The 21,484-nt window shown below is 39.4% G+C and overlaps 1 protein-coding gene and 1 non-coding gene across 4 annotated transcripts in view; one reads left to right on the plus strand and one right to left on the minus strand.

Moving 5' to 3' along the window:
- Positions 1-2,702: 2,702 nt before the first annotated feature.
- Positions 2,703-21,484, minus strand: part of LOC121962749 (cilia- and flagella-associated protein 47-like) — a 51,074-nt gene continuing 32,292 nt past the window's right edge. For all 3 annotated transcript variants that reach the window (XM_088074544.1, XM_088074543.1, XM_042513036.2), the window contains exons 51-67: positions 21,223-21,366; positions 19,187-19,360; positions 18,352-18,463; positions 17,824-17,877; positions 17,568-17,665; positions 16,781-16,956; positions 16,194-16,301; positions 14,718-14,829; positions 14,157-14,261; positions 13,612-13,768; positions 13,403-13,486; positions 11,876-12,008; positions 10,233-10,417; positions 8,572-8,746; positions 4,695-4,856; positions 4,363-4,528; positions 2,703-3,827 (exon numbers count right to left, since the gene is read on the minus strand). In XM_088074544.1, coding sequence (XP_087930670.1) covers positions 3,636-3,827; positions 4,363-4,528; positions 4,695-4,856; positions 8,572-8,746; positions 10,233-10,417; positions 11,876-12,008; positions 13,403-13,486; positions 13,612-13,768; positions 14,157-14,261; positions 14,718-14,829; positions 16,194-16,301; positions 16,781-16,956; positions 17,568-17,665; positions 17,824-17,877; positions 18,352-18,463; positions 19,187-19,360; positions 21,223-21,366 — 2,337 coding nt within the window. In that variant the 3' untranslated portion in view covers positions 2,703-3,635. The remainder of the gene's footprint in view (positions 3,828-4,362; positions 4,529-4,694; positions 4,857-8,571; positions 8,747-10,232; positions 10,418-11,875; positions 12,009-13,402; positions 13,487-13,611; positions 13,769-14,156; positions 14,262-14,717; positions 14,830-16,193; positions 16,302-16,780; positions 16,957-17,567; positions 17,666-17,823; positions 17,878-18,351; positions 18,464-19,186; positions 19,361-21,222; positions 21,367-21,484) is intronic.
- On the plus strand, positions 19,845-19,915 carry trnag-gcc (transfer RNA glycine (anticodon GCC)). The gene has a single exon. It is a non-coding gene; the product is annotated as a tRNA-Gly (tRNA).

The raw sequence follows: 21,484 nt of genomic DNA on the forward strand, positions 1-21,484 counted from the left end.
GCAATCTTACTTTTAAACTGCTGATATCTGACATTGGTTATTTTTGCGAAGCCTACCTTCAGCGCAACTAATGACAACACAAACCAGACCAAAAAATATTCAGCGGTGTTGACATCTGGCTTTGATGGGGCTTGTACTGTGATGGATGATTGTATAAACCCAGTACAGGACCGATGAAATGCTGCAGCTATCTCTTCGGAGCATGTGGCCAGGTACAGACAAATTAAAGCCTTAAAGTTTTCTGTGAAGTTAAGTTAGACTTTGAGTGTCTTGTTGTGCACAGAGGTCAGTGGGTCTGCTTTGATCTAGTTTGGTGTGTCAGCACTTGGCGGCCTATCATCATGATTTCATTATTGTGCGTCTGACTTCAATGTGATCTCTTGTTACTGCAGGCAACATAACAGGCCCTCCACCAATTACTGTTGTCTGTTGCTGGGGCAACGTATCCGCAGAGGAAGGCGAAAAGGCGAGCTCATTTCCGCAGGTAATCTATGGACTGAAATCAACAGCCACACACACACCCTTTCTCTCAAAGACAATATGCAAAACATGCAGAGTGTCTTCCCTTCATCCTCGAACTAACACCTGCCTTTTACTGCCCAGTTTATCTGCTGCTCTCATCTTTTCTTGCTCTCCCTCCCCTTTTTGCTCCCTCCATCATCTCATACTTCAACCATATCTGCTGCCTTCTCTCCCTCCTGTCCTTTATTCCTCTCTCTCTCTCTCTCTCTCTCTCTCTCCATCGTCCATCTTTTGCATCCTTTCTCAATCTTTCCTCTCTCTCTCCCCCCATCCTTGCCCCAGTAGGCTGCAGATGGTGCTTAATGGACGCATAACTGAGCGTAACTGCCTCGTGAATAATTCCACAGGCACAAGGTGAGCCATAGGACAGCTCCATATGTGGACACAGAAAGGTAGGCACTCACACAAAAACACACACAAACTACAAAATGAAACCCTCTAACATATCCCACAAATTATAAATTTGTCTAATATATTTGTGATTGTCATTTCCCCTTGACTTCCTCTCATATTAGTTATGGACCCCTTTGCTTTAAGAAGACATTCTTAGTGTCCCATTGTCTTTTATGTCTGAGACTGTCACAGTACAGCTTTTCTTCAATGCAGCATCATTTGCAGCTGTATTATTAATATTCTCTAATTGTTTTTGGCCCTCTAGCACCACTGACACTGTTTAACTTATCTTTTTGTCATGAGTTTTGTGAATCCAACTTGCAGCGCCTCAAAAAAGTAACACAGTTCTAGTATAGGAATATGAACATGTTCTTGCATGAGGCTCAGTGTCATGCTGGAAAACAAATCTTCTCCCCAGCGGCAGGTTTCTTTCAGACTGCATCAGGATTTCCTCCAGGCTCTCACTGTATTTCACTACATTCATTTTTACCCTCTACCCTCACAAGCCTTCTGCAGAGAAGCATCTTCCAGAGCATGATGCTGCCACCACCATGCTTCATGATGATGTGCGGTGTAACGTGGTGTTAAGTCTGGTGGCCCAAAAGCTCAATTTGCTCTTGTCACACCATTGAGGCCTCCCTCAGCTGACTCCAAATCTGCCACATGCTGTGAAAGTGGCTTTCTTTTCTGCCAATCTCCCACAAAGTTGCTACTGGTAAAACATTCACCTAACTTGTTGTTGTGCACACAGTCTCTCTAATCTGAGCCTCAAGCTTGGAACTCCCTCAGAGTTGCCACACATCCCTTAGTGGCCTCCACTTGTCTCTCAGCAAAAGTTGAACCTTAGATCTTGTATCTGTGCAAAGTTTGTCACTAAAACGCTGTTATCACGTTCCCATACTGAAGGGGAGAATGTCTGAGGTCTTTCCTAAAATCTGGCAATCAAACTACGCCAGGTGAGATTAGGTATGTCACGAATACAAAAGCCAATCACCGTCTAATACGGGAAACACATATCAACAGGGGAACAGACTTTGACAAAACACTGGCAAAGAAACCTGTAACCTCCAGCTGTGAGCAGACGTGTCAGTACAGGGAGCAGAGTTTGCATTCATCGTGAAAGTTGTGACAGCAAACACAGCACAGTGTGCAGTGAATCGAACGCTGGAGCTTCCTTTAATTATCAACCAAAACCCCACCGTGGCAGATATTACTCTATGTTTCACAAACACTAACTTGGTGTCAGCCACTGCCAATTAGTCTAGAAGCTAACAAGCAAACAAAAACGTAACTATAAGACGCAAACTGCACATACCAGGCTCCTCATCCGATTCCGATGTCAGTGAGGGAGAAAGGGTATATCTGCTTCCAGGCCCTTTTCGGACTTCTTTTTAAACTCTTTTGTGGGGAAATCACGTTAAACAAAATATTAGGATAGTGTTAGTATACGTTTTAAAAAGGTTTCTAGAAAGGCAGTGTTATATTTGTAATCAATTTACATCAGTTGGGTGAGTTCTGGGTTTTTTTTTTTTTTAATTGAAGGATATTTTTCTGTTATTCAAAGTCAGATTAAATCTACTTTTTTTCAGGAGGGTGAAAACTTTTTTGCAGAAAATGTATATTATTATTAAATATCGAGGCAATTTGAAGTAATCCATTGAGACTTACTAAAACTCTTGGCTGAAAATGCAGCTACAGATACAAGGATTTCCAGTCGAGTGTAACAGCCGTGTGCTGCTGTGTGGGATGCATTTGTATGCGTGCAGGCCCACACACTGGACAACCTCTTAAGGCTCATGTGGTTTGATTTATTAAATGGAAGATACTGAGATTTTCAGAAAGGTTGCAGCATATTTCAAGGTTGTGCTGGTTAGTGTAATATGATGTTGGGGTGGCAATATCAGTCTAACAGAGGATCATAAGAGAGGGGATGAATAAAACGAAGCTGGTAACATTCTGTCTGAAATAGATTCTAAGGCATAATAGGGAATTCATAACCATTACTACCATTTATTGCTCATCATACATCTGATACCTGCTGAATGTGTAAAAACTTATTAGATGAGGGCTCTTTTCATGAATACACTGATGAGGTGAACCAAGGAAACGCCATTATTCCTTATTGATTTCACCTCTTTAATCTATACTGATCATAATGTAGGATAAGGAGATAAGGAACAGCAGTTACATGGAGTTTTTTTGCCAACTGCAGTATAACATGAAATGTAATGTTTTACAGCGTGTATGACGCTGACTTTGGTATAATTCAAATTAAGGCATTGCTTTAAGGTTAATTACAATAAAAGATCTATTAGCAGTGATGAACGCTGATTTAAAATCAAGTAAAGAGGACTGGGCACATTTTTTTTTCAAGAGTTTTCAAAAATTGATGTTCATTTGTATTTGACAAAAATTTCCTTCACAAGGGAGACAAAAAACATCTTGTATTGGCAAAAAAAAAGCTCATTGGGACTGCTAATGAAAACGCTAAGACGACTAATGAGCTATTATCAGAGAAAGGACGAAAGGTGAGACCCATCACCACCGTATGGCAATGTGCCTGGCCAAACAGCTAATTTACAAAATATAGAGGTATCTCTTTGAATGTGACATTGTGTTGTGCATGTTGCTGGATGAAAAAGCAAGCATGGATATAATTTAAACATAATTTTTTTTTAAAATGACGATCCTTAGCTTGTATGAGGGAGTGAGGATGTCCTTTATCTGCGGGCTTTGAGAGGGGACGAGTTAGCCAGGGCAGGAAGCCGTAGGTTCCGAGTCACAAAGTTGCGCTGCCGTTCATTGGCTGGACGGAGCACAGAAGAGCTGCCATTGGTGGATGTGGTACAGATGGGTGGGGAGTTATGAAGGGTTTTCCCTCTCACCTGGTAGGTCCACTGCATGTCTGCTGCCTGCAACAAGACCGCTAGTAAGTCACTACAAATTTAATTTGACATGAATATACTTTATTTCGAACCTTTAATGAATAAAATACTATTCACATAAAAAACACAAACAAAAATATTTGTGACCATATATAACATATTATCATTCTTATCCTGGGACAGCAAAAAGGTGTCTAAACAATGTGACTGTAAATGCTGTTTTACTGTTGTCCTCTTAAAAAATAAAAAGACAGCTTATAAATATGTTATTCCTGAAAAGGAGTAGGAAGACGTTTTTATTTAACCGTCAGTTATTCTTACTTAGTTTGATTTCTTCCATCAGTCCATTTCACAAAAGCACACCACAAATAGATATACACATACTTTAAAGATTTGTGCATGCAAAAATTGTTTCAGATTGAAGTTTTCTCTTTAGTTATAACCCCTGTTCTCACCAAGAACATTTTTATTTTAAAATTCAATTTATCCTAATTGTATCACCATTAAACTACAAACAGACACAAACTCAGCAAAATGATCATAGAGTAAATCACTGAAATACCTGGACGGTTAGTCTTGCTCTGTGCTCGTTGTTTGTGATGGGTGTGAAGGACACAGTGATGAGGGCTCCAGTCGAGCCAACAGGAGGTAACATACCCGACACTGGAGTCACTGTGAACTCACTGCTGCTGCCTGGTGAGAACGCTGCTGTGAACGGCTCTGACCTCCTGGAACAAACACTTCAAATTTACAACCAAGGAATAAGAGCAAATGAAAAAAAAGCAATAGGAGTCAAGTAAACCCCCCCCCCCTTCCACACACACACACACACACACACACACACACACACACACACACACACAAAAACATACACACACACACACACACACAAACCTGGTGGTGCTGGTCAGACGGAAGCCCACAGCTGAAGTCTTGCCCAACTCAGTGGCTTTGGTGAAAATGACATCATCCACTTTAGGCTCTGTGGCAGTGAGAGTGACGGGAAACTCCCAGATCCCGCCAGACACACACTGCACAGCTAAGACCGCTGAGCACCTGGACACACACACACACACACATTATAGTTTTTTTAACAATGACTTCTGAATATTGAGTTCATTTTTTGCCAAACTGTTCACAGAATATGCCCAACAGAAGTTAATGTGGACTTAACTGTGCTTCACTTTTCATTGTCTTGCCACAAAATTTATTTAACACATTATTTATTAAGTATTTTTATACAAAACGGGCACGGGCAGTGGGTAAATGAGACAAAGGGCTTCATCAGTCTCTTTCCAGGGCAATTGTCAATGGCCATGTGCAACTTCAGATTGATTGCGCGACCCATCGAGTAGAAAAATGGATGTAGATAGACAGACGGACCTTTCTTCATTTTATAGTAGGATATGCAAAAAAAAAAAAAAAAGTATATTATCATAGCTATGGTATATTATCTCAAGAAGATTACTTAAAACATGCTGCCTAGCCAAATTTTCTTAAACAGCAGACTGTTATTACAGAATAGAATTTGATCTTGTTGGGTGATATTCTTTAATCTACTGGTCTCAAGACATTTTTTACTCTAAACAACTAGTACAGACTTGAAACATATAAATGGTATGAAACAGTAGTAAAAATGAAATAGTAGTAAATTCTGCATTAATTTGGTACTTTGGCTGGACAAAAACATCAAGTGGCCCAGGGATACTGTATATGTAATGAAGGGTAAAATGTATGCAGGTTTATACTTCAACCAGTGAGTGCACCATCTGATTTTACTAATTACCTTCATGAAGTAAACAGGAACTAATCTGTAAAATGAGCTGAATTAGGCTCTAACTGGAATTAAAAACCTGAGTACAGTTGGCCCTCATTGGCACTCAGATGAAAACCTCTGAGTTAGTCTGTTTTTCGCTTGTCATTCTTCCACTCTAATTCATCTTGAAAAGTGTTATTTGAGCATTCCTATTTATCTATAGAAACATGATTCACTAAACCGGTCTTTAATATTCCTGCTTTCAGCTTATGATACTTGGTCTTCTCATCTCACTACCCACGGCAGAGAAATAACATGTAGATAATGGAAGAGCCTATTAGTGACACCACACCCCCCGTCATTTCCTCATGGAGAACTCATTAGCTCTCAGAGGTATTGATTCTACTAGGGCACGCCTCATTAATGGACTCTACAGATGAAGACGGGAGCTGATAAATGAATGCGCTCTTCACTCAGCAGGATGTCACATGCGATGTACAGTAAGGAGGACAGCAGAAAAAAGGTAAACTGTGACATGTAACAGTGAGATCATATAGTACATTTCCCTTAGATACGTCAGAATTGTTCATTTTTAAGTAACTGTAGCAAGAACGGTGGATCTAACAATGTCAAAAAAGGTAACCTATGGAGTTTTTGACTTCTAGTAGCACTGTGAAGCAGTTTTATTTTGAGTGTTGTTGGCATTCTGCATTCCTACCCGTCGTTTTATTATAACTATGACTATTGTGAGGTCATGGTAATGTGACAGTAACACAGCATTGCACCAGTAAAGGCAGGGAAGAAGACAACTGCAAGCAAGAAAATATGCATTTAAACAATGCAGAGTTAAATTCACTAAAATTCAGCTTTGTAAATGTTTTATGAGGAAGGAAATGTATTCAACACTTTCACTGGACCTCAAGGATGCACACATTGTGTTCTGGTGAATAACAAACTTTTGTTTACAAGAACACACACCAGCCATCTTAAAACTGTAGTGGAACTGAGCAGATCATTAAACTGAAACCAAACTCAGGGGGTTGTACCACGAAGCAAGTTCAACAGAGCCAGGCTCTCTTTGACTGAGCTGGCTCGACAAACCCTAAAGCCTCTGTCAGAGACAACAAGTACAACAAAGGGAGTTATCAACAGTCTCTATTAACTCAATTCATATTTAACAAGTCAAATGAGGCGTCCAGTGCGGCATTTGACACTTAAAAATGATCGATCACATGTCGTCTACTTCAGCTCTTAAAGAATATTTAAAAGTATTACAGTAAAAAGCAACACTGTTGCTTCAATTAATAGCAGAAACATACTACTTGTGTGAATGCACAAGCTAATATAACCCATTTATTTTATCACCCTGTTATTTCTAGCAGGTTAACTGCTTATTCTGCAACTCTGAAACTTTAAACTTGATTCAGGAGATTTAAACATTATAATTAAGAACTTATATTGAGATCCGACACTGTCCCGTAGCCTAACGAAGGAGACGTATAAATAGCTTTAGTTTTTTGGATAAATCACAGTAAAATTAATTTCACTAATTGAAAATTATCTCTTATAAATACCAACAGACCTATTAGCTGTTATGTATGGGCAGTGTGAAGCAGACTTCAGCAAATCAGAACCAAAAATATAAACATAATCCCAAGTGGTATGGCATGATTTGAAGGCATTATACCATGTCCCTTTTACTGCCGACCTTCACTGTTTTTTACTCACACTGCAAAGAGAAAATATTTTTTAAAGACTTGTCTGACATGAGAAGCCTCAACAACTTAAAATCAGCTCATCAAAGTGTCTAGGATTAAGTATGCGTGTGTGAATGTTTGACAATTCAAACCTAAGAAGCTCAAGTCAAAAGAATATCCAAATACTTTTCTCACTGACTGGCATTTTAAGTGATTTTCAAAAAGTCCTTTGTGGTTTGATTAAAAAGCAGGAGTAGAATCTCTGGTGCTTTAAACTTAAAAAAGTATCAAATGTTCTTTTAGGTCACGCCAAAGTTAATGTGTTGTCTATAAGGATCAGACAGAACATTGCAAGTACTGTTAAAGCAAAGGAAGCTAATAAGCTTGCCTCCGCCTTTACCTCTAAGAGAGCACAGCATCCTTTAGCTACAAAGATTAAGACTCAGCACATGTAGACAGTTAGTAATAAATGAATGCAGAGGCCACACCCACCTGAGAGAGAGAGAGGGAGAGAGAGAGAGAGAAGATGGAGAAAGAGTGAGATATTGGAAGAAGAGACTACTGAAGAGGGAGAAGGACAAGAGATAAATGAATGCAGTGTTTACTCACAATGCAAGTGTGTTATCTGCAAAGAGAGAGAGAGTGTGAGCAGCAAACTGTGTTTGCATGCCTTCCTTCCTGTTGTGTGTTTGTGTGTGTGAGAATGTGCTGGTACTGTATGTGCTTGTTTTGTTTTTCCAACTTATTATTAGCATCCTTTTGTTTTTTTCCTGCACAGAGGAGGTGTGCATATTTGTTTCTCTGAGTGTGTACAATTTTGTGTTTTTTCTTTGTGTGTGTGTGTGTGTGTGTGCTTTTCAACTTTTGATATGTTTGTGTGCCTCTCTCTGAGTCTGCATAATACTCTAAGAGTCTGTTTGTGTGTTTAGTTCTCCCTGGTAATAAGTGTTTGTGTGCTTCTGCATCTCTCTCTGTGCCTCAGTGTCTGGTCTTTAGGCTTTTAATTCAGTGTGTGTCTGTGGTTTGTGTGACTGAAAAAAGTGCCTGTATGGTTTCTTTTTACCTGTGTGCATTTGTGTGTATAATGATTTCTGTGTGTGTGATGTGTTTGTTTGCTTTAGCTCATAACACAACTAGTAGAGTGGTTTAATAGGGGAACAACAGGATTGAACTCAAAAGCTACTGAAACTCTGCAACAAAAAGACTCAGTCCTCGGTGTGTATTTCATTTTCCAGCGTACTTCTCAATGAGTGTCACATTTTCTTTGAGCAGGTTTGCCTGTGTGTGTGTGTGTGTGTATGCATGTGTAGCACTGTACCTGCATGGCCTGAGGGGAGTGTAGACAAGATTAAGGGTGAGAGTTATGATGCCAGTTTCAGGGTCTCTCCTCGCTGCCACGGCGGAGGCAGAAAGGCAGTCCTCCGCCCCTGAGCGCTCTGTTTCGCTGTCTGAACGAACTGTGCACAGGAAGTCTTCTACCATCACCTGGGAACCTGTCCAGAAGTCAGCAGTGGGAGGAAGGTGATTAAGTAGGTGCGAGGACCACCAGAAAAAGAAAACTAAGTTGCTGTACTTGATAAGATACGAGTAACTGCTTTGACAAAAAAAAAACAGTCTACAATGTTAGTTAGTCATAAAGTAGGGCTCTGCAGTTTGCTGGTACAGATAGGGATGTATCCAGTAGCTTAAGATAGTTATGATGGGCCAAATATACACCGTTATAATTGTGGTGCACACTAATTACCAGTTATGAAGCACTCACTCACACACCTACGACTTTTCTTACTGCCACGTTTATGTTTGAAAAAACATGACTGCTCACTCAGCTTGCAGATGTGCTCAGCTCACAGAGACTGATTTTGGGCCTATACTAGCTACAGTATAGAGTACTGTCTCGTAAACACATAAATATACCTAAATGAACAAGGGCGTGCTTCTGAAATCTTGAATCACTCACAATATACTGATAGAGGGCTGCTCTCTCTGTGGGCTGCGCCACCGCACATGGCCCAATGCAGCAGCAACTTGCAGCAACAAAGTTAAATATGACTGTGTTTTCACCCTCACTTTGGGATAAAGGTATTTTTTAAAATAAGGCTGTATTATGACAATGACAATACAAGTCGAGCAGGTCAACATGAACTAATTTCAACTCCATGCCAACGTCATTAGTTAAAAAAAACAACCTGTCATGTCATGTAATGTTCTCTCACATTCCCACCTATAGTTGGCCTACTGTCTTGCATTTCCTCAACTTAAATAAATTCAAAATGTTCTTTGTTTCCAATTGCAATGTGCTGCTCTGATTAATTACTGAGCATTCAGCGTGAACATCAATCAATCACCTGCTGAGTTGAATCAGACATATCCTGACAAATCCAATCTCGTTATATCTGTAAAGCTACTAGGTGACTGAACTATCTCATCATTAATGAATACAAAGTCTTTGCTGTGTGATGTAGTGTCATTGCTCATTTTTACAGCCTCATGTTGACTCACATAAGAATGATCCCAATTAATTTGATGCTTCAAGGAGGCGTAATACACGGTTTAAATATGAGGAAAATAGAGCACTAGTGTCGGTTTGGTACTCAGAAGTGCTACTGGAAGAGAAAATAACAAATGGATGCATCCAAATATGTGGACACCCTTTATCTCGGTCTATCCCTTCACACTGTGATCTTAATCAAATGTCTCAAAAGGTCTATAGAAAGTGATAAGAGTTTTAGATTAGAGATGTGGGTTTATGCAATTTTCAAGTCATCATAATTTCTGGGGTTAAAGAGTATTCCTCTTCCTTCTTTCGGAGTGCTACTAGTCACTCCCCATGACTGTGTTTGAATTCCCAACAACTACACAATGTCAGACTCAAAATGTCCCTTGATTAAAACAAGATTTTAAATAATTCTCAAAAGTGTTTCTGATATCACAAGACCACTTGGACTCCAAAAAGAGTGAAAAAAACAAACTGGCACACACCCTTGTGTCCTTTCCGGTCTTGATTCCCCGGCACACATCCAGTGAGCAGTACGTCCACTTCCCTTTCCAGCTGGCAGCCGGCTTCACAGTGGACCAAGCCAAGTGGAGAGTTCTCAACAGGCACCTCCATGGGAATCCCACAGATAGGGTAAATCCAACAGATGGTTGACAACTCCTGCTCTGACCTGCAATATTGAGTTTGATATTGAGTGCATTTTTTACACAGTATTTGGGATTAGCAAGTACTGGATCTGAAATTGTGCCAGGCATCTAACTAATGTAGGATACCTGTGACAGGCCAAAATCTAATACCAGACCAACAACTGTGTACAGCACGTCAGAATCAGGTTTTATTTTTGCTTTTTCACAGAGCCAAGGAAACTAGCATCTACATCTATTAAACCAAGGATTAAATGAATTGAACAGCCAACATTTTTTTGTATTAGTCACAACAGAATCAAATTATTATAAAAATTATGTCAAGTAAATCAAAATCCTTTATATCAGACAATGTGACAAACTCCTACTCATTGCTAGATGTATCTTACAGCAGTGGATTAATGGCAAACATCCCAGTGGCATCATGAAACGCGCAATGTCTTGTCCTTAGAAAGACTAATGTCACGAGTGAAGGGTAATGGTGGTCTTTTTGAGAGTATTTGGACACCTTTCTTAACGTAATATTCTTCTTATTAATAATAATAATAATAATAATAATAATTTTATTGATCTATTTTTGACTGCTTGTTTATATCCATCTAGTTATAAAATCAACAAAAAAACGATTTTAAAAAAAGAAACCTTATCTGCTTTGGCTCAGTTTTCACAATGGTTTCAATGGCAAAACCGTCAACACAAAATGCTGTACTCCTTTTGGCCTCAGAATCTCTCAGAGTCAGTTCACCTGAATGTGTTTGTCAATGTTTGAGTCCTGTGATAGACAACCTGTCAAGCCTCAAGGTGGATGGAAAGAGATGTCATAGTTTCAAATTACGTCACACAGTTGAGGTACAGCATATGCGCAGTGAAATCGGGTCTGCAGCTACCCAGAGGCTTGATAACTGGCACATTATCACCATAAACAAACACTGTCTATATGCAGATGCCCTATTGTCTATCTGCCACCATCAATTTGAGTGTACTTAAAAGTTTTGTCAGACCAAGCGCACCAACAATAGCGCACCTAAAGAGCACCTGAGTGGAAATCATCCCTTTATTTTATAGCGCAGTCTGCTGTAACCCTCCAATATCGCAGCTCCAGTTACACTGCGCATGTGTCATACCACACACTCCCGTAGGATCAAAGAGTGTGACTCATGGAAATGGATAGTACATTCTAGCTACATTATACTGCTCCCACTAAGTTATCATACCCTCACACAGTACAGATACTATGTATGGAATAGAGCATCTTTAATGAGCTCAAATACTGAACTGAGTGCTTTCAAAACATCCCTGTTTTGCTGACAAGTAAAGCTGACTTAACACTTCTTCATTTTGTTTACAGTGACAGGCTATGCCAGAACCTGCCTGGATGTACCAACAGCAGAAGCTAATGAGCTTTACTGAATGTAGAAAATTGTCTGAGACCAGGCATAGATTTGGATATAGCCTCTTTTGCAGACAATAAGAAACACACACACCTCACGTTATTTGTACAGTTTTTGCTGCTGCAGGGCTTCATAGTGATGCATAGCCAGGCCTGTTGTAGCTCCATAGAGGTCGGTGCAAACACGACAGGCACATTAAAACTGGCCCCTTCATGGATCTGTATACCTGCAGCCAAGATAGAAGACAGAAACACAATAATCATAATTTTTCATTTAAGTTTTCTGACCAGTAACCAAATGAAAAATACAAGCATTAACTGTAAAAACCTATTTAAAATACATTTCAATGGTTTGCATTTGGACACTAAAAAAAATATTGGGGTTGATTTCAAACTGCTAGTGCAGTTTCTCCTTATCAAGTGTCGCACACCAACAGGAGAATGTCCGTCTCAGAAGAGTTCCGTTGACCCCATCGTCACATTTGTCACCCATCTGTCAGCAGTGAAAGCCCCCTGCGACCTGCTCAAAACTCGGCAGGCCCACCAGAGAAGACACCCCATCATGGACCAACAGCTGGTGATTTGACCAACATGGAGGCCTCCAGTGATGAAACTTTGCAGCCCGAGGATGAGGTGGCAGCCTGCATCAAGTTAAAGACACCCAAGAAGGATCTTTTTGTGGTTTGACTGTGGTGGAAGGAGCATGCTAAAACGTTTTCTAATCTGGCAGTGTTTACGCAGAATGTTTTTGCCATCTAGTGCAGCTGGTGAAAGAGACTTTTCCTCAGCTGAATTTGTAATTCAAGAAGGGGAAACCAGGCTTAAAACAGGGACTATGGATAATATACTTTTTCTGCACAGCAACCTTCAGTGTAAAGGACATTAGCCTAAATGTCAGCACAGTGAGTAAGAACCAGGGGTGTATAAATGCAACATTTATCCTAATGCGAGTGACTGTAGCCTGTGTGTGTTTAATCATGGGTGTAGGTCAGGTCGCAGGACTTTTCTTAGCAGGTGTGGGTGAGTGAAGCTTTGATTTAGACATAATAACAGGTAACGGGTTGGTTCTGGTAACGAACATTTCTGGTATGGGCAGGTGTGTTTTTTTTTAAAAATGAAATGATTCAGACATTTACATTTTCACATACTTCACCTCCAGTAACATCTATATAATTTCAGGTTTGTAGCACATGTGTGACAGGGGGTACAAACTCCTTCCATTTTAGTTAGATAAGAAACAAACTTCAATTGTCAACAAAGAAAACTATCTTTCCTGGAGTGAACTCTCAAATGGATTTCTTTAGAGGCTGATGAAGACTAAAAGCTCTCCACATTCCTACTGACAGTTTGTGAAGCCTTAGATACAAGGACATTTATCACAGCTACTTCTTTTCACTTTATTTTCACTGAGTTTCAGAACGAACAAGAACAGGCAACAGACTAAACAAAATAGGTCTAAGGAGTGCAGTTCAAGATCACATATACACTGATAATAAGATTGCAAAGCCTTTCAAAGCACAAACATCTCCCTGTTTGAGTACATGGCTATGTTTTATAATAAATAAATTAGTTTACTGGACATTTTATCGGAATGTGGTGAAAATAGTATCAATTAGTATACCTTCAGTATGGCTCAGAGGGATAGAGAAGACCTTATTGTCTGTAGTGACTCGATGGTAGCTTGGGGCCCCATTCGGATCCTCATCTGAGACATGAAGAAATACCAAGAACACACAGTATTATGAACATGTCTGCATGTGTGACATGAATGCAGCAAGAACAAAGGAGTGACAAAGTAGCTGTTAGAGAAAGACAAGAAGTGCCTGTGACCTGTGAGTGTGATATTTAGCACGACCTCGAGCTCAGTAGGATTTGTGAAGGGAATGATGACGGAGGAGTTGGAGCCAACCAAGGATGAGACGTTCAGAGGCTCCTCGCTGTCTGGAATGAGGCCACGCCCACTCAACAACACACACCATTCCTGCAACTAAAGAAAGACAGAGATGGATTAACACACACAGAAGTGGCCAGTGGGAAAGAAATAAAGTAAAAAATGAGAAAGCATGAAGAGAATACCGAGGAGAGAAGACAAAGTGAAGGTGTGGTGCACAGATGAAACTCAGAGGGAAAAAAAGGCAGTGTGAGTTTTCTCTTCACTATAAAAATTTTAAGATTCATGTGGATGATTGGGAGTGATAAGGCAGTACCAACTGAAGTAGGAAGACAAGTGAACTATCCCTGCACCTATGTCAGTCCCTATGTTTTCTTGTGTGTGTGTGTGTATGTGTGTTTGCATATGTTAAGGCAGGGGACAGTGATTTATGTAATCCATTTTCTCTCTGTGTTGGTGTGTGTGTGTGTGTTTGTGTATACACCTGAGGGCAAGTGAAAGTGATCTTTGCCATGTGGTTCCCCTCTCCGATGGATGAGGGACTAAAACGGACACCAAGCTGGGTGGAGGAGTGGGGCTCCACAACAAGCTGAAACACACACACACACATGCACACAAGAAGAGGAAAAAGCTTTCATGGGGACAGTAAAGGAGGATAAACACACTCATGCTCAAAGAAACAAATCCTTTAAATCACACTGCTCGGCAACCCACAGCTTTCCTCACAGATATACAGCAAGTATTCCTTTTCAACTGACAGCAGTGACTTGTTTGTTTTGGGGAATGTGTAAAGAGACAACAACAGCGTTATCAAGTGTCTTAGTATACGGTATGGTTCTTTTATGAGATGAAATCCGAAACAAATACAATCATACATCCATTGAACTATAAAGAACATCAAACATAATGGTAAATCAATTTCCCCAGGGGCAGAAGCAAGTAACCTCTGATGTATGCTGTGACAAACAAAGTTTAATTCGGAAATAATGGAATACTGAGCTGATAAAAGTAAGGATGAGGCACAAAGCTGAGTGTGTGTACTAACAGTACTTCCTGATTCCATTTCCAGTGTGTAATTTCTAGGGTTGCTGTTGGCTACAATCAGCTCCAGAGGCTCAGCCGTTGGGTTAACCATGGGAATGGTCTGGCGGGTCCATCTGACACACACAAACACACATACACACAAATTAATTCTTATTCAGTGAAAATAGAAAACATTACACTTTAAGAGGAAAAGATTTAGAAGCTGTGGTAAAAAGTTAGTAGTCAGACAATCCAATCCACTTTATATAGGTGTAATATAGGTGTTCAGTTGTCTTATGATGAACAAACTATTATGTGTCTGCAACAGATACAACCAAGTTATATTAAGACCATATGAATACCACTTTATATGGAATAACAGACCAAACTTGGGATGGAAAAAACACACCAAAAGTACAGATATAATATTTTCTTATAAATACTGCTGATGCAGAAAAAATAAACTAAAAAGCAGGCTGGCTGGTTTTATGATGCAAGCGCAGTGTGTAATTTAAATGCGTGGAGGAGGCGACAATGGGGGTGTTGCTCCTGTTTACGCAACAATTGTCTGACCTAAGCCTGCTCTCTAGCAGTAGGCTATTAAGGCACAGGTTACCATGGTAGTGTGCAGCAGTTAAATGTGAGCCAGCTTTGCGATACCAGTTACAGACAAAGATTGTTGTTTTATCAAGTTAATGGACGAACTAAATCTTGTCACTTGTTCTGTTAGACGAGGTTTGCTGACATGGAAATGTACACATCTGTATCTGTACAAACAGCATTTATATCATGCAGTTTTGAAAATGTCCACTCCAGCAGTAAATATATGAAATGACACTTTTAAGTAGAAACTAGAACAAGTATTAAATAGCTCCTTTATAAATTGCAATAATTTGGCGTGTTTCAAAGAGTCAATCTGACAAGCAGTAAATTGGCAATGTTTTTTTTCTGGAAAGCTTAAGAATTGTTTAAGATGCAGACGTGATACTAGAACACAAACAGGCATGTTTTTGCATCCTGTCAGCAGATGGAGGATTTTTGACATCCTTTCTAATGTATGTGGCACAATTACTGATTTTGACCCTCTGACGACCATATCTGGGAAGATCACTGGTATCCCTGCTATAGTTGGTATTTTCTCTGCACTGCTTGTCTGATGACAGGTTCTCCTTAAACTGAATAAATACTGTATGTCATCTCATAAACGCTGGCTGGAGGATGTGATGGCACACCTAACACTCAAATGGCTATGTTTGTTGGGGATAGCTATAGGCTCGAGCTAATGTAAATGCGATCAAAACTATATGAATAATTAACTATTATGTTTTTTTTCTCCAGCAAATACAATTAAGCAGGCATTCTGCTTTAAAGGTTTTTGTGGGATGTATTACAGTACTCAGCCCACAGTATTTCTGTGTACTGTATAGCATATGTGCAAGCATTCCTAGCCAATAATCCTGCAGTGAGATATTGTGTGTCTTGATGTGAGTGTACCTACTTGCCCAGCTGACAGCAGGTCTGTGGTAGCATGATGACTGGAGGAGGAAGAGCATAAAGCTCCAGCTGATACCAGAACTCCCCCAACAGCTCTGACTGGAACACCACACTGGCAGAAAACAGACACCAAACCTATGCAAGTACTATAGGTGCACCATGTTATGCTATTTATTAACATATGATAAACATCATTTTGATTTATTCATCGTATTTTTATAGATATTTATTTATTCATTCTCTTTTATACTGTATTACGATAGTAATTATATGTTATGTGTTACATGACTGCACAAAGCTATATTTTTCAGAATGGAAAATCTAAATAAAAACATTGTGGGATAAAAAAGGTATATTCCATTACCAAGCTTGCATCAAGGTGTTGAGTATATAGTATTTCAAACTATGGTTGGTCATGTTTGCAAACCTGTCTTGAATTCAGGATAAATATGTGTTTCTAGATGGATTGAACTAAACATTTAATGAACACAGATATTCGCTTTAAACCATAAATTGTGCAGAGAATCTCTCTCCTTTTTTTACCTCCGCCTTTAAAGGAGGTCGGGTCAGCAAGAGTGCAGTGACGCTTACCTGCCTGTGCTCTTTCCTACTTTGCCAGGGGAGAACGTAACTTTGTAGGCAAGAGTCCCCCCTGGGGGAATAGAAACCCAGTTGGCCCCACTCAGGTCGTCTCCTTCCAGGTACACATCCAGCATCAGCTGCTCTCCTCGAGGGTTTTTGACAGGGATCTCTATGGCAACTGAGCTCTGGGAACATAGCATTTCAAAGATGTCACCTATTTCTTTTCTTCCCTGTGATGTTTTGATAGTCTTTTGATCTAAGTGAAGAAGGAAGATTAAGTTTTCCTGTAACGGTGGCCAGCGGCAGAAACACTACATCAGAACCTATGAGTCAGAAATGGAACAATAATAATCCTAAACTGAATTTACTCCCTATTTTTTTTACTTTAATTAAATAAAAATAAAATTGCCAGCTACAAAACATTGCTCTTTTAGCTAAGTATAAACTGAGTACAATTATAGTTCAATGACTCATTCAATTACTGATCTTTCTGTTAGGTTGGTACCATTAGATCATATATTTTCTCACATATAACTTCCATGTGATGTACACACTTTTACAACTCCAAAAGTGTGTGTCTTCTCTTCAACCAGTATTTCAAAGTAAGCAGCAGGAAACTTTAAATCCTATGAACTGTGGCTTTGCTTTTTTACATCTGAGTAAATTTATATCTTAGTAAATACTCTCCTGAACTGAAAAAATATGGTGATGCTAATTTTTTTTTACCCCTGAAGGTAATTTGAGACATGGTTAGTGAATATCTAATTATGAGTGCAAGTGTGTTTGCAGTACTTACCTGAGCAGCACACTGTACATCTATGACCTTGATGGGCGCTGCTGGCTCACAAATTATCTCTAGAGAGAAATGCACCTCGTAGCATCCCAGTACATCTCCTGAATGAAAGGTGCACAGGTATAAATGCAAACACTCGTGTACACACACTTAGCATTTCAATAAAGTCTTGCGCTAAACAAAACTCAAAGTGATGTGTTATTGAAGCTCTCTGAGCTCTAAATGGTTCACGTACAGTATGGTACAACACTAAGCTTACCTTTGTGCTTGTCTGCATCCTGCTTGTTATTAATTTCGAGAAATGAAACACAGCCTGCAAGAAACGTAGTGGATTAAGTGTCCAGTTTATTTCATTTTTCAGCTTCAACTTTTTGCTGAATGTTGCTGAATGTGAGGCTTAAAAGAGAGCAAATCAAAGAATCAATTAAAAATCCTAAATATCAATGACGATACAAACTCAAACAAGCTTAATGGCCTTTTGTTTGAGTTTTGTTTCTACAAGATTCAAAATCAACTACAACTCATGTAAAGTATTTTGTTCAATATCAGAGGCCTCTTGTAACTGACAAATAGCCTGACACTGTGTAGGAGCTTGGCAGTAAATAACACTGTCATCTGCATAAAAGCAAACATTTGATAAATGAAAAAAATTGGGTTTTCGTGCATCTGTTTCAGTGAATGTAATAGAATTTGATAAACAAAGTAAGCCAACATTTGAGCGCAGCTGCCTTCCACATCACATAGTGACCAATCATAAACATGCAGCAGGAGGGAAAAAAAGAATCACCTGTCTCTTTTCCTCGTTTCAGTGATGACACAGTCAGGGTGTATGGAGCGCTGCGACCAGGTTTAATCTCCAGAGAGGGGGGGCCACTCACAAAGGATAGGTCTGTCACCACCTGAGTGTATGAAAGTATGCAAGTACACAAATGCAGAAACACAAAGGAGAAAGGAAATGCATGCTCTAGAACACGCACATACTCAAATAGACACCAACTTATAAATGAGTCAAAATGCACACAGATGCAAACATATACAATGAGAACAACACTGTCTATGAGACTGAGAAACCATACGGAAATTCATTCTTCTTCCACTCTATTTAATGAGATGATGTATCCTCATGTCTTTGGTGATACCTTTACTTTTCATTGATCTATAGGATGAATTGCCATTAGAGTCTTGTCCCTCTTTGGACAAAAACTTTTTTGATTCTGAGTTTTCAACTTTTGCCATCATCATGTCAATATTCAATGTTGCCAATATTTTGAAAATCCAGAGGGTCGCAGGTTCAAGTCCTCGTATAGACCAAACACAGAGTTTGGTCTGGTAGCTTGAGATGTGCCAGTGCGTGTGTAATTTGAAAAAATAAATAAACAAAAAGCATAGCGAAAAAGGTATTTCCCCTCCAGGGACTAAAAAAGGAATTATTTAATTTCTCGTTTTATAACAAAAAAAAACTGTAAATCATTCATTAATATTAAAACTGATCTGACTCCATATGAACTTGTTTATTTTACTTTAACAGTCCATAACCCAAAAGATATTCATTTTGCACAAGAGTGAACATTTGTCAGCAAGTAACAGCAGTATGTGTGAATATCATTTGCATGTGTTCATACCTTGAGAGTTAGTTTTTTCTGGCTGTAGTTAGGGACATCGATCTTTGTGTAAGTGGTTTGACCTACAGAGCACTGTAATACCACATGGTCCACAGGCAGGGGGCGCTCTCCCACTCCTCTGAGGTTAAACACGTGCTCAGTTCCGTCGCAGTCATTATGTAAGGACAGCTTGCCCTGTGGGGGTAGGGATAAAGTCCAGGCAGTCAAACACACGCACAAACGGGTGTTCAGTGTGCATACAAAGGATAAACGCCAAGCTGACGCTTAGCTGTAGTCAAGCGTTCTCACACTGACACATGAACGGGGCTGATTACAGAGCTCTGGACAAGTAACTACAGGACAAAAATGTTTTTTCATTTGAGTTTCGCACGCATGCACGCACACATGCGCACACACACATAAAGCATTGGAAGAACAGGATGTTATTCCCTGCACAAAAATGTGTCTTACACCAAGGATTGGGTGCACAAAATATACACAAATTCATCATTTGATCCATTCTATGAACTGTCTGCATTTAGTGAGCGTCTTTATGTTTTAATTCACAAAAAACTAGGTGTGACAGGCAAACAAAGCAATATGAGACAAACAGCATAGTGACAGCCTGCAGCAGCATGTCTTCTTCTTAAGCTCTACCCCCCCCTTCTCTATCAGAAATGCATTGGTGGTTCAGTGGTAGAATTCTCGCCTGCCACGCGGGAGGCCCGGGTTCGATTCCCGGCCAATGCAATACACTTTTCCCCCATGCCCACAGGTGCATACAATAATTCCTATGTGCTACACAGGGGTGCAGTTTTTTATTCCCAGGCCAAAACAATACACTTTTCCACCACAACTGTACATGTAGACAGTATATGTGTGTATTAGGTTTGCAAATTTAAGCACTCTCCTTAATCGATTATAGGTGACATTAACAATTAATTATTTGATTAATCATTATTTGAAAAACCATAAAGACTTGCTTTTTCCTAAAAATACCTAATGTGTTTTTTCCTCAATCAAAGCTCACAGCAACATCATGCATATACATTGACAACAATGTATAGACTATTAAGTTATCAATTCAATTCTTAACAACTGATTAATCAGTCATCGTTTAACTGTTATTATCCATATATCTGTAAATGTATATACAGTCTATGTTATATTTTTCTTTTTTTTGGATATTCATATAAGTATTAATGCACTGATGATTAGATGCTTTTTAATTTTTCGCATCTCCAGTTGAAACCTACATTTCTGTTATGGCAATACAGATGTGTTGGGAAAAAATAGGGGAAATTCAATAATCTACACATCTATAATACAATGGATTATATATATACACAGTATATATGTATATATATATATATATTCCTTTTTCCTTTTTAACTTCTCACTCTTGAAATACAGAATAATTTAGAACTTTAAGTCCTCTGATGATTACATAAATTAATCATGCTGAAAAGAAAGTCATTTTTCAACTGCTTCAGTCTCTATATGTGACAGAAGTAGTGAGGTTTTCATTCATCACTGCAAGGAATCAACTAACATTCTTAATGGCAGAACACTTATCAAAACACTGTTTCTCAAAGAGGGAAAACTTTGTTACAGTAAAAGAAAATTCTGTCCCATTTTTAGAAAAGCACTAGAAGATGAAGCTGGCCACAGAAGAAGCTTAAATTTCCAGATATCATCTTAACAGCCACACAGGCCAGACAGTGTGCTGCTGTTTGAGGCTTCGAGATAAGTGTTCGTACTTGAGCTGACTGTTCCCTGAGAGGATGGAACAGAGGAGGCTAATGAGAAGAAAGGCCAAATATGAGGGCTTGGTGGATGAGCATTGGTGGCAGGGGATTTCAAAGTGGGGTTTTTCCTAAGTGCTGCTTGAGTTATTCTGAACACACAAAAGTAAAGGCCACCACGCTGTAAAGATTTCATGGTGTGTATATTAAGCACGGAAGTTAAAAAGCTAGAATGTGACGACAGAAAACAAGCAAAACACAAGAAAGAAAGAAAGAAAGATGCAATGGCACCACAACAAAAGAGAGTTTTACCGTGACAATGCATGGTGAAGAGGGGTGAAAGGTGAGGGGGTAGCAGGCTCTTGTCCCTGCTGGCACATTCAAAACCTTCGGGCCGGAAAATCCTTCACCATTCACATCAGCTTGCATTTTCCAGTCTTGGTGGGTCTCATTGTGCTGTGAGAGGAACAGAGGCACATTAAAAAGCATTTTTTAAACTACCATCATAACATAATTTACTTCTCTAAGCTAAAACTTTTAATAGGTTAGTTTCAGTCAAGTGATACAATTAGTC

Source organism: Plectropomus leopardus, chromosome 24, assembly GCF_026936395.1.
Source record: "Plectropomus leopardus strain MGB_pleo_1.0 chromosome 24, ASM2693639v1, whole genome shotgun sequence".
NCBI lineage: Eukaryota > Metazoa > Chordata > Actinopteri > Perciformes > Serranidae > Plectropomus > Plectropomus leopardus.